At 36.7% G+C, this 18324-nt stretch overlaps 1 protein-coding gene across 1 annotated transcript in view; it reads right to left on the reverse strand.

The window, feature by feature from the left end:
* The window catches only part of LOC145994052 (protein takeout-like), a 76115-nt gene that overhangs the window by 5444 nt on the left and 52347 nt on the right, over window positions 1-18324 (reverse strand). Inside the window, exons 3-6 of the mRNA XM_083130136.1 lie at window positions 14902-15049; window positions 8215-8348; window positions 4209-4358; window positions 3370-3529 (exon numbers count right to left, since the gene is read on the reverse strand). Of these exons, the coding sequence (XP_082986262.1) occupies window positions 3370-3529; window positions 4209-4358; window positions 8215-8348; window positions 14902-15049 (592 nt within the window). The remainder of the gene's footprint in view (window positions 1-3369; window positions 3530-4208; window positions 4359-8214; window positions 8349-14901; window positions 15050-18324) is intronic.

Consider the following 18324-nt stretch of genomic DNA (forward strand, 5'->3'; position numbering starts at 1 on the left):
TTGCTGTTTGGACCCTCATGTGCAATGAATGCTATTTTACAGTCTGGAATTGTGTGTCACTAGTGTGACAGTGTGAACATCCCGTGTCGCTTGTCCCATTGGTTTGAAAGTTTCCTTACACTCATGTCGATGGCACTGAGAAAGTTTTGTGGGGTTCCGCTTGTCGTTTCATGGAATCATCATTATCATCATCGCCGCGATTAGTTTAAAGCGGAAGAAAAGAGACAGTAAATATCAAAAATACAAATGCTTCAGTGTGTATATCTTTAAAAGAAATGATGATGATGATAATAATAATGAACCTAATTCATACACAAAAATTTAGTTGCCAAGAGCATTCCACGCGTATTTTTTCTCCCGTATTATTAACGAAAGTATGACGATAACAGGACGTGGTCGACTGTCTAGAATGTTCGTTAATATCTTCGCGACCACTGTACCAAATATCGTAGCAATTATCACATTCATAGAAATGCTTCATGTAAAAGAATCAGACGTTGCAGCGAAAACTCCATTTACTTCCATTATAAGCAGACGAATACCAAACACCGGGTTCAACACCAGCGCCTCTAGCGGATCATTTTCGAGTGGAACCAGCCAGAGAGCGCAGAACCGTGCCGTTTTCCAAAATACGTTATTCAAGGCGCTGTAGTACATACTAATATTACGCTCTCAAGAAATGTATGCTACAAATACGTACAAATATAATTATAATATTCTATCATTTCCCTGTTGTTGCGTATACACAGATTATATTTAAATTGCCGAGTTCACTTCAAGATGAAACGAATCAAGTAAACTTGTGTTATGTATTCCTTGATCTAAAATTACCACTAAACTTTTATATCAAGCTCCGTATTAAAAATACGACACATATCATTACTGAAAACAGTTTACAGCTTCTGAGGTATTATATACCTTACAGACCATTCACAATCTTGAACGACCCCAGCGCCACGTATGGCAGGACAGGAAACTAACACTCGTCTTCCAGGATTGTTTTTATAATCTCTACAGATGACACAATCCTGTTTTTTTGTGAAGTCAGAAAATATCATTACACGTCGTTCACTGATTGGGATAGGGAAATTGTTTGTCACACAGTCTCAAACGCAAAACAAAATTCAGTTTGGGAAGATGTAACGGAATGGAATCCTTAGAAAAATTGAATTGGCAATTTCTTTAAAAGCATCCTCATACACTTGCTCGATTTGCGGTTTGGCTTGTGTGTAGATAAGATCCCAGTTCGCATCCAGAAAGCAATGAATCACCTTACCTGTAAGAAAAAAGGAAGTGAATATTTTATTACTACACCGTTGGATGCAAAATTTACAATATTCAACAGCTAAAATTTAACAGTCTGCCATTTACATAAACAAAGAAAAGCAATCCGGACTTTTTTTAAACATTTCAAATTGAATATTTTGTCATGCATAAATTGCACTCATGTCCACCATAAATATAGTATAGTTTTCAAAATCGGAATCATTAAAATTACATTAATTGGCTTAACTATGTAACGACCAATAATACTTTCAAGATGGTAATGATAATATTTTACGGTAAAATTTTTAATGTGCAAAGCATATCGTGCTCCTAATAATGATTTTAAACTGTGTATTAATCTAAAAACTTTTGTAAGGATACAATAATTACGTCCAAGAAAAACGATTACTAATTGTTTTAAGAATTATTCTAAAATTTTGCTTTCACTTTACACGACTTGTGTGATCGAGTTGAATTATTAAAATAATATTCATATTCAAAATATAATGTAAAATCAAGCAGCAGATGGCAGCACAATGATAAATTATATTTTATGTGCACAAATGATGCATATTAATAACATAATGAAAGTGGTTCAGAAGAAATAAAGCGTTTTTTAATTTTTGTAGGAAGATTTTAATATTAATACTGCTCATAACTATAGACTGAGATAGTAAGTTAGCTTCTAAGATTAGTTTGCATAACTGATTTCTTTCCTAAATGGTATTTTTTTCAGTAGACCATTACTTTTTCGTTACAATAGAATGACTCCTTTCTTAAGTATAAAAATGTAATCACATCACTGTTCTTCTGCATCACTATTCAACATCGGTCACCAACAAGCTCACCGCGTCAGGGAAACACAAGTACCTTTTTAACATAACACGAAGTCGTAACAGCAATTACTGAATGTACCATACATTCCACAGGGGTGGCTCAAAATAAAATTTTCACCCGGGCGAGGTGCAATTTTGGCGACCCCGCTACCATTCATAACTTTCCACCCTGCTCCCTTTACTATCCACTCCCAATAGAAACCTTGGCCATGTCACATATTTACAGTTTTAAGTAAGAAAAATAATAATACTCTCATTTTCAAATACTCTAAGTATTAATGTTAAAGTATACGTTTATTGTATGTATGCATTTATTTACTACAGAGTGTTTCACTCGCTTTCGGCCTCTGATTTTCGCTTATAAAAATCAAGGAAATTTGCTACGGACGTACCTAGGTGTATGAGAATCATGGTGGTCACAACAAGTGTTGGAAGTGGTATATTAATTGACTCTTTTCACTTTGTCGGCAGGTTCCAATTGTTGCACAACAGTAACACGATATGCATACAGCTTCCAGTTTCTTCACCAAATATCGAATGGAAGATCTTGCAGGCGGTTGGTTTTCTGACCCCAAACTGTGTAATAAATTGTCGCTGGCACGCTATTATGGACTCTGCTTTGGCATTTAACGACAGGAGTGCGCGCAGAGGCATGCACAGATTGTGGCGCCATCTCCAATGACGTCACCATGCTTGTCATGCACCAAGGTATATCCGTAGCAAATTTAATTACATTATGACCAAACTCATGGACCGAGATCGAGTGAAACAGCCTTTAAATTCAAAATCTTCATCCTTGGGAAGAATAATTCGTTGAATACTTTAATACCGGACAAACATTTGACTTTAGACAGGTTTGAACTTCTTGAATGGTAAAAACCACTTCTGATTTTCTATCCATCTATTATCCATTTTCTTACATTACCATTATATTTTTTACATCTTCCTGTCATATTTTTACATTCACTAAATCGATACTTATCCTCCATAATATTTTACCTTGTGCTGCCATCTATGTTTCTTCTTCAAAACTGAGATGCTTTGTAACAATTCTTTTAAAACAAATAGTAATGCCTTTACAATCAAAATCAATGTTTTGGCGCTAATCAAAGAGGACACCCCGGTTTGGGGCCTCGGGCAGTCGCCCGGCCCTGAAGCCGCCCCTGACCTTTCCATAAGATCACGTTATTAGAAATTAGAAGGCAAGAAGCACATCACATCACATCACATCGCAACAGGATGCTGACACGTCAAACAATAGACATACCTATCCCGAAATCTGTTAATACAAGTTACTGATATAAGATCTGTATCGATCTGGGCCAAAAACCGAATCACGGCGCTGAACTGGCTGCCTAGCTGGATGCTTGACTGGTTTGGAGGAATAGGACATGTTCTAATGGCTATTAGCTTTCCTCGACTAGATTCTGTGGAACAGCCAATTAGAGCAAAGTTTGGCCATGTGAAGATAATCTGTGAGTTTGCAAAGGGGAGTTTCTTGTCTGTGGTTTCCGAGTGTTGGCTGTTTTTGTTAGTTTCTCGATAAAAAAAAAGGCAATAGATGACGTGCAGTGCGTTCGTGTTCATTTCATTAATGTTTAGGTATTTATGCAAAGCGATGAGATGTATACGTGACAAATATGATTAGCCGAAAATGAAAATCCTTATTATTACAAGTGCATTAAATTAAATGTTCATTTTTTTCTTTTAATTTATGAATGAATCCTACGAATCTCATGTATGAATATGCATACCAGAGATAATTATAAAGCTTGTTCCGTACGCATTCATTACCATTTTTTTAGAGCAAATCTCTTGTCCACACTTTTCCCTTTTTAATTTTTAATAAAAGCACAAAGCTATAATTCTCCTACCCTACAACATTCTTCAAATTGCTCGTCCATCTTTACAGACATTGTCTGCTCTACGCAATGTCTTATGGGAACAAAAGACTATCGACAAGTACGGTCTAACAAGTATCGTGTGAGGCGAAAACTAGCAAATGGGTAACCAGTCCAGTGCCAACAAGAGCATTCCTACTGGAAATCCAGTTCCGTGTGATTCAGGCTTAAACCTCTGCTTTCTGACTTAAACTTCCATACTTACTTAAAATTCCAAACCCATCGAATAGATTTCCATAGTGCTGGTACAAACGCTTCGGCCTCATATCCAAATCAACGGATGCAATCTCCATAAAAGTTTCACCGTTTCTAGTGACATTTCTTCCGTTAAGAAGCACGCTGACGTTTATACCAACTGAAAGATAAATTGGTAAATATCAGAGTAAAATTAATTTTATGCACGAAGATAGTGAGGTCATGTATTCTAGCCTCTTTACAACATTTTTCTAAACCACTGTAGGATGTTCAAATCGCGAATCGACCCGTGGATCTCCTAAGTTGTTTATAAGGCCTATAATCTCATATAAACCCATCTAGAGTTTTATCAAATCCGCACTAGCTTTTATAGTGTTTTCTGAACCTTGGAAAAAAAAATCTACAAAAGAGACCAGTGGAGTGGTTTGTTGAGTTACATTTGTATGGTGTAGATGAAGTGAGGAAATACTGCTTGAATTTTTCGGAATATCAGTGACAATGGTTCTTTATTAACAAGTAATGTTATTTGGACGTTATTCATTGTCTAGTGCCAGCCCCCGGTGGCGGACGCCAAGGGTCCCGGGTTCGAATTCCGGCATGGGCATGGATGTTTGTGAGTGTCCATTCATCAATTTCCGGACAACGTTAAAGAAACTTGTATCTTATCTCCCTCACAATCTTCACGAGCCATGTTGAGGTGTGTGGCCGCAACATGTTCACGTAGGTGTCCTTACAAGTGTTGGCGATATCGAGGGGACATATGGTGGCCACACATCTCTTCACTTCTCTTTAAGATTGTAAGGAACATAATATCCGAGTCTCTTTAAGGTTGTCAAGAACTATATATTACAATTTCATATATAACTGATCCTGAATATGGTACAACGTTAGACATAGTCCAGAATAATGATAAATGAGAAGAGGAACTAACTATATTCCCTAGTACTCCCTCAATCACAAATACGTTGTACAGGATGTTACACTCGCTCTCGAACCCTAATTTTCGCTCATAAAAATGAAGCTACTGGTCATATTGTAATGGAATTTGCTACGGACATACCTTGCTGTATGAGAAGCACGGAGACGTCACGGTAGAAGTGGTCACCATTAGCATCAACGCATGCGTGCTCACACAACTTCATGTAACAGATGGTAGCGTTGAAAGTGTGGCAAGCGGTCCCATCCTGCTGAAAATAGGTATTATGGAGTTCCTCGTCATCCAACTGATTTAGAAACTCTTGGAAGATTCCCACGTGGACTTCTGTATCCACTGTTGTGTCGAAAAAGATGGGCCAATAATTCGTCGCCTTGATAAAGCGCACAACACTCTATTTTTTTCATCATGATGAGGTGTTTCCTGCACAGTGTGAAGATTCTCTAACTAACTAACTCTCTAGCCTTCTTAAACCCGAAGGTTTGTGGCTGCAGCAACACAGGCCTTCCATCTATCCCTATCTTGAGCAAGATCTATATACTCTTTTCCATCCCTACCGATTTCCTTTAGGTCCATCTCAACGTTGTCCCTCCATCTTCGTCTTGTCCTTCCTACAGGTCTCTTACCATCAGGTTTCCCAACAAAAATCCTGTCAACTCCTCTTTCCTCTTCCATTCGTGCCACATGGCCTGCCCACCTAAGTCTTCTTGATTTAATTATTCTAATAATATCTGGACATGAATACAAATTATGTAGTTCTAAATTATGTAACCTTCTCCACTCACCTGTCTCCTCATCCCTTTTAGGTCCAAAGATTTTCCTAAGGATCTTATTTTCAAATACTCTCAATTTATGTTCCTCTTTCAATGTAAGGGACCAAGTTTCACATCCATATAATACTACAGGCAAAATTACTGTTTTGTATATTTTAACTTTTAGTTTCTTAGATATTAAACGAGAAGACAAAAGTTTATGAAGAGAGAAGTAACATGCATTTCGTGAATTAAGCCTACTTTTTATTTCCTCTTTAATAAAATTTTCATTTGTTAATATTAATCCTAAGTATTTGAATTTGGAAACTGGTTCAAACGAGTTGTTATCAATAATTAGATTTTGATTATTACCTAACACTTAGTTTCGGCCTGTAAGCATATATTTAGTTTTCTCTTTGTTAACTTCCAAACCTATCTCTTTAGCAGTTTTGAAAAATATTTTAGCATTATTCTTAATTGTATTTATATCATCCCCTAATAAGTTTACATCATCTGCGTATGCTAACAACTGAGTCATACCATTTAATTTTAGTCCTTCTTTAGTTTCTTTTACCTTCCTAACAGCATATTCTAAGGCAAAATTAAAGAGCAATGGAGATAATGCATCTCCTTGTTTCAACCCATCATGAATTGTAAATTTGTCAGACACATTATTACCCACACGAATCACCCAACCTAGATTAATTAAATGTAATAGAAAAAACACCAATGTAGGCATGCAAGAAAAACAAAACCAGAAGTCCGACAATTTCAATTTTTCCAGCAATTTGTTTGCCGTATAGGTCCCACTTTAGCCCCATACTTGGTGCAGAATGTTCTTTTGGGTCTTTCCAGATTGCTTGTTGGTTTTGTAATATAGTTGTAGGTTGTTGGGCGCCAGATTTGCACGAGACACTCTATTGCTCTTAGAAAACTAACGAATATGCGGAATAAATTCCACAGTGTAGTGACGTTAGCTGTGAACTTTGGGGCCGGTATCTTTAACGACACGGAAAATGTGTTAGTTACCCTGTATTTGCAACCGCATTAAGTATCCAGACGAGTATCAGCTAGAGAGGCACGTATCTAGAAATATATTGGGGGGGTCCGAACCAAGTGTCGCAAATTAATAATAATAATGATTAAAATAAAATAATTATAATTGTATTATATTAATTGAAATTGTATTAATTAAAATATTCAAATTAATTAATATATCGAACCAACCACTCCCAAATAGATTTATGGAAAATATAGCTAATCATCATTCATCCTCATTAATGATGAGACCACTTGTGCTCATGAAAAGTTGGATGCTTGGCCGCGAAAGGTACAACTGAAATAGAATACCTAACTATACAACTAGAAATGAGAAATAGTCAGTCGTCCGATTTTGTGAACCTTTGAACCTGAATCATGTATATTATGGTTAGGATAGTTACCTGTCTAGACTTAGAAGAATTATAATGAAATTGGTAACGTAGAGTAAAATAAAACTAAGCTCTCTCTTGGCTTCGTAGGTAGTTGACCTAACTCAGGCAGACTAGTGCTCTTCCCTGTTCGTAATCGAAACCAAAAGCGAGTCCCTTGCCAGTCTGTCCGTCCCTCTCAACACCTCTCACTGCAGATTTCCTATACGCTGATGATTCAGTTTTTACCTTCCTATTCATGTAAACTGCTTACTCTTTGTTTACCTGTTGTAAACCTTGCAGCCCCAATATATCAGGAAGTGGAAGTCTGCTTGACACTCGACTGTGCACAATTCAAATACCTGAGAGGAATGAACAGCTGGTGTAAACAAGTGAATGAACTTAAGTGAAATGAAGCTTACAGAAAGTTAAAATAAAAAATAAACAATAATCCTAAGGATTGATATGATATTTTTATTACATGAATAGGTAGAAAGACTGCGTAAGGATAGTGGTAAAACAGCACGTATTCATTATCTAGATTACGTATAGTTAAGGTCGGCAAAATTTGTAAAAAAAAATTGCCATGGAAAGAAAATTAATGTCCAATACATAAAGAATTTAATATATATTGAATATCAAAAAAGTATGTTAGCCTATACCCAGTTTACTAAAAGTAAGTTCCTGGTAATATTTTATGCATATTATTAAAAGTAGTAATAAATCTTATCGAAATCTTCTTTGATACTGTCATTCAAAGTCGTATGATTTCAATTTGCCTTCCAATAAGTACATTTTCATTATTTAATTTTAGTTATTGTATTTTTTCATTATTTAACTTTAGTACTCGTACTTAGTAAGTCTTCCGGAGGGTCCGGACCCCTGAAGCCCCCCTAAATACGTCATTGCGACTAGACTAACCTAATGTGTGGTTGGTTGTTCCCTGTGCATTGATAGGGAGGGAAATATATTTTCCCTCCAGTTCATAGTGCGTCAGCAGAACGCTTCTTGGAAGATGAGCTTCAATCATCAGCTTGTGCCTCCTTAAGTCAGCGCTGAAAATACATTAAAGGAAAAAGTAATATAAACTTATTTCATAGGTGGAGCCAAATGTAAAGTCTAGGAATGTGATGTATATTTTATCGAAATAATATATCTATAATTTTACAATTACACACAAATATATATAATAATATATGTATTAATTTAGTCATACATTTACTCGATCACAATGACCTTATTTTATTATTACTTTCTTTGTTGCTATCCTGCTAGCATCTTTTTCTAAAAGTTGAGTACTAAAGTGTAAATCACCAACCCTGATACCTGTAAACAAACGGTCTCACTGATTCGATGGATCACTCCGCATCAGCTGATTCATGACCGCAATCATCTGCTGTTACACTCATAGTTTGCCGCACCTATTCATTTTATATAAGAGCCTCTGAATGTGAGAACCCGCTCTCAAAACATCAGACGAATATGCAGCCGCATACATTGTTACTTTCCTGGTCATTCTCTCTTTCATAACCCTTAAAACTGCAGACACTGACACACCACTGCACTGGGATACGAACTTAACCACTTCATTTACTGGTTTCCCAGGATACCACTGACAGAACGTTACATAAATATTGAGTAGAATCTGTTTCTCACCCCTTTTCAAAGGCTGTCCTTGCTGGTGTTTTGAAAACAAGCTCGGAGAACACGGAGACTTTCTCGCACGCATAGAACACGGCATGTCATTTTTCTAAGGATAAGTCAGGCAATATTACTAAGTTGCACTACTTCCTTGCTGTTCACATGATTATTTTTAGAAAATAACCAATGTTATAAAATATCATTATGTACACAAATCTCTAAGCTCATTGAATGTTACAATGCATATTACTACAAAATGTTCACACTTAACTTGCCTTGCCATGTCACCAAGTTATTTTACGAAGTGAACTATATTTGGCGGAACAAAAATCGTTATTAGGATGCTTGTCAAAGTTGCCAACCGCAATAAATTTACGAACTTTTTGTCTTGTTTTCATCATCATCATCAATATATTTAATGGACTTACAGCAATGCATATGGATGTTTATGCCCATTATATATTTTATTTACATAAGATACAATTTACATAAAATGTACAAACAAATTTCAAATACACTCTTATCTATATCATCCTTAGAAATATACATTACCATGTTATATCATTTTGTCTAAAAAAATGCAAGTAAAATATATTCAATTCACATGCAAGAAAGAAGCCAAATTTATGGGAAATGATTACTGGTGCAAAGAGTTAACCATAAAGGTGAAGCAATAAGTAAAAAAAGAAAGAACATTGGGTTTAAAGTGAGACTTCATTTATGGCAGCGTATCCCATACTACAAATTGGCCATTGTTTTACCTTACGTAATGAATCCTGTAACAACGCTGGATTTTCGTGTGGATTATTTTACTTCTATGAGTTTGCAATGCTTTCTGTATGCAGGTGGTTTTGTTTACAGAAGGTCTCAGGGTTTGTGATTTGAACTTTAGTTAATGAAGTAGGTATGGACTATATTACAATAATCGCTTAAAAAATCAGTAGAAGGTTGAAAAAGTATTAAAATATTCAAAGGTAAAATCCACTTTTTCTACTAAAATTAAAGGTGTATTATTAAAGATTCACATGGAATACGAAAATAATAAATTGGTAGTATTTTCCAAATTAGTGACGCTTGATATAAATAACTTATAAGTTGGTACATTTCCTGCCTGTTCAATTATAGATTTCAACGATTTGCTAAGGTGAATAATATATATTATAATGAATTAAAATTTGAATCCGATTTCATTACTTAAAGTTTTGTTTTTAAAGCAATTACAGTTTCCTAACGATTTATTCAAATTATTATTTTATCGATATTTTACCCACAAGATCTATTTATGCTTTTATTGATTACGCTGTAATTTCGATTGTTGTCAAATTTTGACAGACGGACGGATAGACCGATTGATTAGCCTATTTGTACCGATTGTTTTATTCTTTGGCATTTTCGAAAGGATATTATTAAAGGATTTTATTTCATGTTGCTTAAACCTTTTTTTTCGTTGGGATAAGACAATGTCATCCCTTTTCGTAATACTTAAACATTGCTTTTAGCGGGGAGCGTGTCCTTGTGACCCCGCTAAATCCGCTAATGGACAAGTACATGAGAAATCTCGAAATCGTGTGTGTCGTTTTAGAAAAGAATTAAATTTGAGTAAAGTAACAATTAAAAACATACTTTCGTTTAAGCCAGGATAGAGATAATATATTCATTTAAGAATTATGAAGCCTGACGAACATTAAAGGAATAATAAGTGGCCTCCCCGATGGCGCAGTGGTATCGTCATCGCCTTGTAATCAAGGGGTCCCGGGTTCGATACCTGGTGGAGGCACATAGTCGTTCGGAATCCACTTTAAACTGTAGGTCCAGTCTCGATTAGCCTTACTGTGCATAAAGTGGACTTAAAACACGAACTGAATCAAGCAATTAAAGGAATTATAAAAATCATCAAATGTTTCAAAAGTAAGAAATCACTCTTCTGAAAATTTGCCGCATGTGGCTTGTGATGTTGTCGCACCAAACACATCATATAACCATAACGGACTGCCTGAATGAGACGATGTAGAAAATTCACAGTTCTTTTATCCCGCCAAATTTTGTATTTATAGTTTGAGTAGTTTCGTAATTACCATTGCATTAAAAGTGTCTCAGTTGTTAACTGTCAATTGATTGACCGTTACAGACTGAAGGACGTAACAATCCAAATATTTTTACCCCGTTAAAGTAGCATATACTAGGATTTCGTTTACAGAAAATTCTAGATCATTACTTACTTTCGAGATATCGACTCCTCGCTTGTGATCGATAATTAGTTATCACCGCCAGCCGGAAGCACTGATCCAGTTGGTTTTGTTTTTGTTTGGTAGCCCTATCAGGAGACCAAACTTTGTGTTTATGAGTATTTAGTTCCTGAGATATCGAATGAATATGTCCTGAGCATAAGGCTACTTTTTTCAGCTTCTGCTGTGAAAATAAATCGTTAACTTAACAGCTGACAGGATTCGAAACGAAAACCTCTCATTCCTTCAAGGCGAAGATCGTTGATTCGTTAGTTTCTGATGACTAGGGATAGGATTTTTATGACCTAAAAATCACCAAAATATGCAAAATAAAATATGCACTTGTGACCTAAAATTTTACAAAATATGCACTATAATTTGAAAAATATGCCCTTATAACTAGACTGTTTCAAACATCAATATATAACTTATGCTGAAATATTTTCATCCTACATACTATTTATAGTTCACTTATATGCACTGGACTTAGCAGACGTCAATGGGCTGAAGAAAGTCCTTGTGTGCAGTGATTCGACCAGCGTGTTTGTTGCAAACTCTGGATTCGCCGTATTCCCGGCATCCGGTAGCGCAACGCATATTCAGACGGCTTGTGTCCTTATCTGCCAGCGCGGATGTACACTTCTGTTGGGTCCCTAGCCACGTGTAGTGGGCATCCAGGGGAACGAAGCAGCTGATGCTGCCGCCAAGTCTCCTGATGCAGATGGCGACGTTCTCGTCCACCTTTTGCCAGCTAGCGATCTGCAGAATGTGTTCCGTTGTTGCCTTCTTGACACTTGGCAGGCCGAGTGGGATGCGGAAACGGGGAACAAGCTTCACGCTGTTAAGCCCACCATAGGTGCTTGGCGTTCTTCGTCCCGTCCCTCTCGGCGAGAAGAAGTTATTCTTACCCGCATGCGTGAAGGACACAGCCGTCTAACGCATGGTCACTTTCTGCAAGGGCTGGACCCTCCGTTGTGTCGTGTTTGCAATGTTGTTTTAAGCATTCGTCACATTCTCGTTGAATGTGTCGATCTTGCTTACCTCCGGCAGACTTTTAACCTTTCGGACTGTTTGTCATCCCTCATGGGTGATGACATGAGTATTTTATCAAATGTTATTAGTTTTTTGCGAAGAGCTGGACTCTTCCACCGTCTGTAAGGAGGCTTCTAGTTTGTTTGTTCTGACTTTTTAATGTGTTGCGTTTGTCTCCTGCAGGTCTTTTTACAACCTTGCACTTTTAGTTTTTCCCAAGGGGCTATTTACACACCTTTTTAAAGTTTTGAGTCAGAATTTTAGATAAGGGATATTTCCGCGTATACATAGAAGGGTGCGAAATGGCCTTAAGTGCCGACGCACCCAGGAATTTTAAATCAATCCAATCCAACTTTATGGGCCCTCATGAGTTACAATGAATACTTTCTCTAAATTTTGAATTAAAAATTGTAGAGAATGTGGTGCAGATCAGAAAACATGGGAGCAAGAACGAATCCACTTGGAAAATGACTGGATATTTTTTTGAGAAAGCGAAAATATGTTGAATATGACCGAAAATCCATCAAAATATGCTTTATCACGTAGAATTATGCCAAAATATGCCCTTAAGAAGCACCTTAATTCAATTAGTTTCTTCATAATATGAATTTCTATATATTTAGGGAACACATCACCCTTACCAAAAAAAATATGCTGTCATAAATATCCTAGCCCTAGAGATGACTAAGTCTGGGATGTTGATACATTTCATTTTTTTTTGAAAGCCCAATACTTTGTTCAGTTGTATATTAATGGGTTTCAAAACAATAGGAACCAAACAAAGCATTTTTCATGGGGCATTTTTTGCATTTTTTTGTCGATTTTGGAGGATATTGAGTTTTCAAGGGGTTCATTGCACTTTGGAGAATTTGCAAAATTATTTTAAAACATTATCTTACTTTTTTATATTTTCACAAGAGAAGGGATATTTTGTTACTGGTTTTGTTTATTTTCTTTAAAAAAAACTTGTTTCTTGTCAATGCAAAAGTTGAACAACAAAAACTTTGGTTGCAGGAAATGTGGTAACTCCTATCTTTCTGGAACAAAGGGACCTAGTGAATAAAGTAACAACTGACTTAAAAAAAGAAAATATATGGAAACTGGGAATGCAAGTAGCCAAGGAATCGAATCTTGTTTTGAACAAAAATGAAGCGTATGTTAAATTGCTGATGTTTTGTCTGGAGAATTTTTTTTCTACTGGAGAACTACTAAGGAATGGCTTACTTCAAATATGCTCCTCTGGTATCGGTGGACTTGGAAAGAAGCTCTTCAATGTTCAACTCCTTTGTTAAGACACAATCGGCAGTAACAACGTACATATGGTGTTAGTAGTCAGGGACGCCGACTTGTCAAAATTATTGGGAGGGCTCTCATCACTGAAATAAATGAATGAATGACTCACCCCCTCCCTTTTTTGAAAATAAAAATTACGTCTTCGTATAGCAGTTTTTAAGCAGCTATTATATTCCTCATGAAAATGAAATGTGACATGAAAAACGTGTGTCTGCTCATTTGTTTTTTACATAACAATTAACATTTTTATTTAAAAGTAGGCTATGTATTTACATTAAGAGGCCAACATAACAGTTTTATGCAGGCCTCGGTAGCCGAGCGTGTTGGGTGGTCGGCTCAACTCGCTTTGATCCGGATGTTTCGGGTTCGAGTCCCGGCGAGGGCATGGGTGTGTTTTAATGTCCGCAACAGACTTGTAAAGAAAGGACATGTGACGGGTGCAAAGAACCTTAGTGTTGACGTACCCATAAAAATAGCGAATATTTACAATATTTAACAGTTTTATTTAATTATTTACATAAATGCTAACACAAATCGCAGGCAAATAGTTTAACTTTTTTGTTCTTGCTACAATATTTTACTTTTTAAATGTAATTTTGCAATAATAAATAAGCACATAGCACGCCGTGCTTTAGCAATAATGCCTTTGATCATAGCCGTTCCCGTTTTCCCAATACAGACTTTTCATAAGCTTTCCTTGCGTACTTTACTGCAAGCCAGTGTTAAATAAACTCAAAGACTTTAGAATTATTTTCCCCTCATTCTTTGGACTAGAGGAAGAGATTTCGAGGATAACTAAATATTGTACATATCAATATTGCCTGAAAGTCGTGTTTACGACCTCAAATTGTTCAGAATTCACTAAACAACATACTGGTATAATTGTCATTTCACCTCGTTATTTTGAAACTCTTTTTAGTAAAAATGTTAAAAATACTCATAATTATATACTTAGTATATAGTAATAAGTCATGTGTTTTGCTGTCTCCGTTCATAGCCCCCCCCCCCCAAAGTTGATGGTTTAGCGGTCTTAGCCCCCCAAATTTGATGGTCTAGAACATTTCAAATGTGTATTAAAAGTTAAGTTCATGTGGCACAATTCAGAGTAAACTTTACAAGAGAAGCAAAATAATACATTAGATCCTCTTAAGCAAAATTATTTGAGGGTCTCTGCCCCCACAACATTAACATTGGGGGGGGGGGGGGCTCGCGCGCTCCAAGCCCCATGAAGTCGGCGCCTATGTTAGTAGTGCATAAAGCAATACAAAACTGGTGAAATGAACATGCAAGTTTGTTGTAAAATAGAATTTTTGTGGTTTTTAGGGCATTATTGCATATTTATAGACCATTTTCATCTGGTATTTTATTGTGCATTCAAGTCCCAGCTCTGATAATCACAATGCAGAAACCTACATACCTTACTTTTGTTACTTTGGCCTCGGAATATCCATAAACCTTTGCGTTTCTGTAGAGAAGTTTGATCCTCAAAGGTCCCACCCTCTGCTGGCCTTCCCAAAATGGTATGGAAATGGGGTCAAGAGGTGGTACATGCATTTCGTGAATACCTGCAACAAGAATTAAAGAGGAACATTTCGATATATCTGCATTGTTATCAATATACAATACATTCTACGGGGTCAACGACAGTCTGAGCAGGAGCTACCGCTTCAAGCCAATCACATAGACATATATGTGATGAAGGGACACTCACAAACATGGGTGCGCACAGAATTTTTTATCAGGGGGGTAGTCATAGATACTATTTTCATGATTATTTTTATATTGCTATTACTACTACTACTACTACTTATGTTTGCATAACTGTATACTTAACACTAATTCATGTAGGACAAAAAGCTGTTTTTATAGTTAAATAATCAGGTAAAATTACTGTAAGTATAAATGTAACACTATTATTAATAATACTAATAATAATAATAATAATATTAATAATAATAATAATAATAATAATAGTTCTTGTAACTTACGGACTGTAAACAATACTTTTCTTATAAAATCTCGCTACAATTTCACCATTCGAATTACATTAACTTTTTTCAGAAATCTCGGTGGGGCAAGTGCCCCTCTTGCCCCCCCCTCCACCCCACTGCGAGCGGCCATGCTCACAAACAAGATCCATAGTGAGCCAGAGAGTCGACCCCGCGAACTTTGGTGGCGAGATCAAAAGTCGACCACTTAACGCTCTCGGACACCAAACCGCCACATATGCATATTTAACAATTTTATAGAAAATATTTATATTGGAAATTATCATTTCTCTAAACGTTAGTGAGAATGGTTCTATACTAGCATGCAATTGGACTTTATCTAGTGGTTCTACCACTAACAGCTATTCTAGCACTACGTTTCGAAATAGCACCTTCTCTCGTCTTTAGGTGAACATTTACTATATTTACATAATACGAAACGTTTGAACATTTAAATTATCTTTAAAACATGTACTTCAGCATCTAATGCAACAAGAATTAAGAGGAACATTTCGGTATATCTGCATCGTTATCAATATACAATACATGCTATGGATTAGGTAATTAGTGAGCCGATACTACTTTGAACCGAAACCGATTCTCTCACCGATTCCCACCGATACCGATACTCTTACCGATTCTCACCGATACGATACTCTTACCGATTCCCACCGATATCGATACTCTCACCGATTCTCACCGATAATACCGATACTCTCACCGATTCCCACCGATATCGATACTAGTAGTATAAAATACGATATAACCAGGACCGGAAAGTATGAACCCCCCTCAAGCAGGTTTGGCTACACTTAAAACTAGCTCAACATGCCTACATGAGCTTTTTGCTCAAGTGTGGAACCCTGCCCAATCCAAGATTTTTGTAAAAAATGCCCTCGGGAATTTCTCGGAAAGTATGAACCCTCTCAGATTGATTTGCCTATACTTATAAAAGGCACTTCTGTGAGATTGTTGTCCATAAACTTGTCAAAAATATGCCCCTCTTGATATTTTTTTTGCCCACACCTAAAACTAAGCCAAGATCCTTATAAGAGCCACACCCACACCCACCCACACCCACCCACATACACCCACACACACCCACCCACACATATTTACTTCCGGTCCACTTCCGGTCCACTTCCGGTCCACTTCCGGTTTACTTCCGGTTCACTTCCGGTCCACTTCCGGTCCACTTCCGGTTTACTTCCGGTTTACTTCCGGTCCACTTCCGGTCCACTTCCGGTTTGACTACTTCCGGTCCACTTGTGGCCTATTTCTGGTTTATTTATATTGCATCATGTTGTGCAACAAATTATTACCCAATATTAAGCAATAAATTATTAGACATGTGTTGTTTTCTGATTGGGAAGAATCTCAAAATCATAGAATCTCCCCACACTTGCATGATTTGAAAACCATCCTCCATAATAGGAAAAATCAATATAATAATAAAAAACAACAAACTGTCCCACAATTCTCCTGCAAGAATTATATTTGTGGCACTCAAAATCAGTGATGTATTTCAAGTTTAGATAATTGAATTTTTGTGTGCTGTTCACGGCCCAGCGGAACTCTGTTTCATTATTGATTGAAAATAAATTATACTCTGAGAGTGTTGAGAATCTAATTTAGAAATCAGGAAGAAGAGATTCAGATCTAATATATTTTGCAACATCTCTTCTGTCAAAAAATGACATGAGCATTGATCCTATTGTGCACCTACACAATTGTGGAGAGCAATCATGTAGATATAAACATAAATTGTACATGGCTCTGTGTACCTCCCGATCAGAATTTGAGGTTGAGATTTGAAGTTTGCAAAAAATTGCAGTTTAAAGGTTCAAAATATCTTAAATCATGAAATTTTATCTTCAAACTCAGCAAATACAGAATAATCTTATTTGCATTTATGACTCCTGAGATATATTTTTCTCTTCTAACAAAATCCGCACCAGAAAACACCAAGCCTGTATCTGTGGTTACAAATTCAAAATCATCGTAGGATTTCAAATAAGTATCATAATTTAAATGTTTCCAGTTCTCAGATATGTCAAATGGGATATGAAAACAATACATTGATTCAAAATATTTTGTTGTGAACCAATAATTTTTTCTGTAACAATCATAAAAACCTACAAACAGCCCAACAATTCTCCTGTGCAACAGATATATGTATTTTTTCTTCTTGCCCTAACAATTCTAGATGTATGCAGTAGTTGTATCATGGTCTATAAAAGTTGTTTACCTTGAAATTATGCAAATGAGGGTAGGTATTTAATAATTGAAGGTTACCGAGTGTTGTAGGCGATATGACGCAACGTGGGTGAAGGGTGTGGGAGTAAATGATAGCGTAGGAGATTGTAGGTAGATGGAAGAGGTGGGGGAGAGGTGTAGTAGGGGTTCGAAGCCCGTACTAGGAGTCTAATGTTGTATCGACTGAGTCATGCTGTCGTGAAATGTTAGTATGTGTAATGGTAGGGGTGCGAATCGAAGGTGAGCAGGTTGTGGAGAGGAGGGATGTGGTAAGAGTGGTATAAAAGTTAAAGTAAAAGAGCGGGAGTGTGTTATTACGCAAAATGAGCGACGTGGCAGGGACATCGTGTGGTGCGGAGGTGGCGGGTTGTATGCTGGCTAGTTGCGGTTGCTTTCCGGATGTTTTAGATGAGACGTGCGTGGTGAATACGCTGAAGGGCTATACACCGATGTATAGGGTAATGTGTGGCGGTTGTTTCCAAGGGTATGCAAATCAATTGGGTCATGAATGCTTGACGTACCATTCCGATTTTTGCTCGGGAGAGTATGAGAAAGAAAATTGTCTGACGTGTTTGGAGCATACGATGGAACGTCTT

The sequence above is a fragment of the Lepisma saccharinum genome, chromosome 10 (genome assembly GCF_977018435.1).
Source record: "Lepisma saccharinum chromosome 10, izLepSacc3.1, whole genome shotgun sequence".
In the NCBI taxonomy this organism is placed as follows: domain Eukaryota; kingdom Metazoa; phylum Arthropoda; class Insecta; order Zygentoma; family Lepismatidae; genus Lepisma; species Lepisma saccharinum.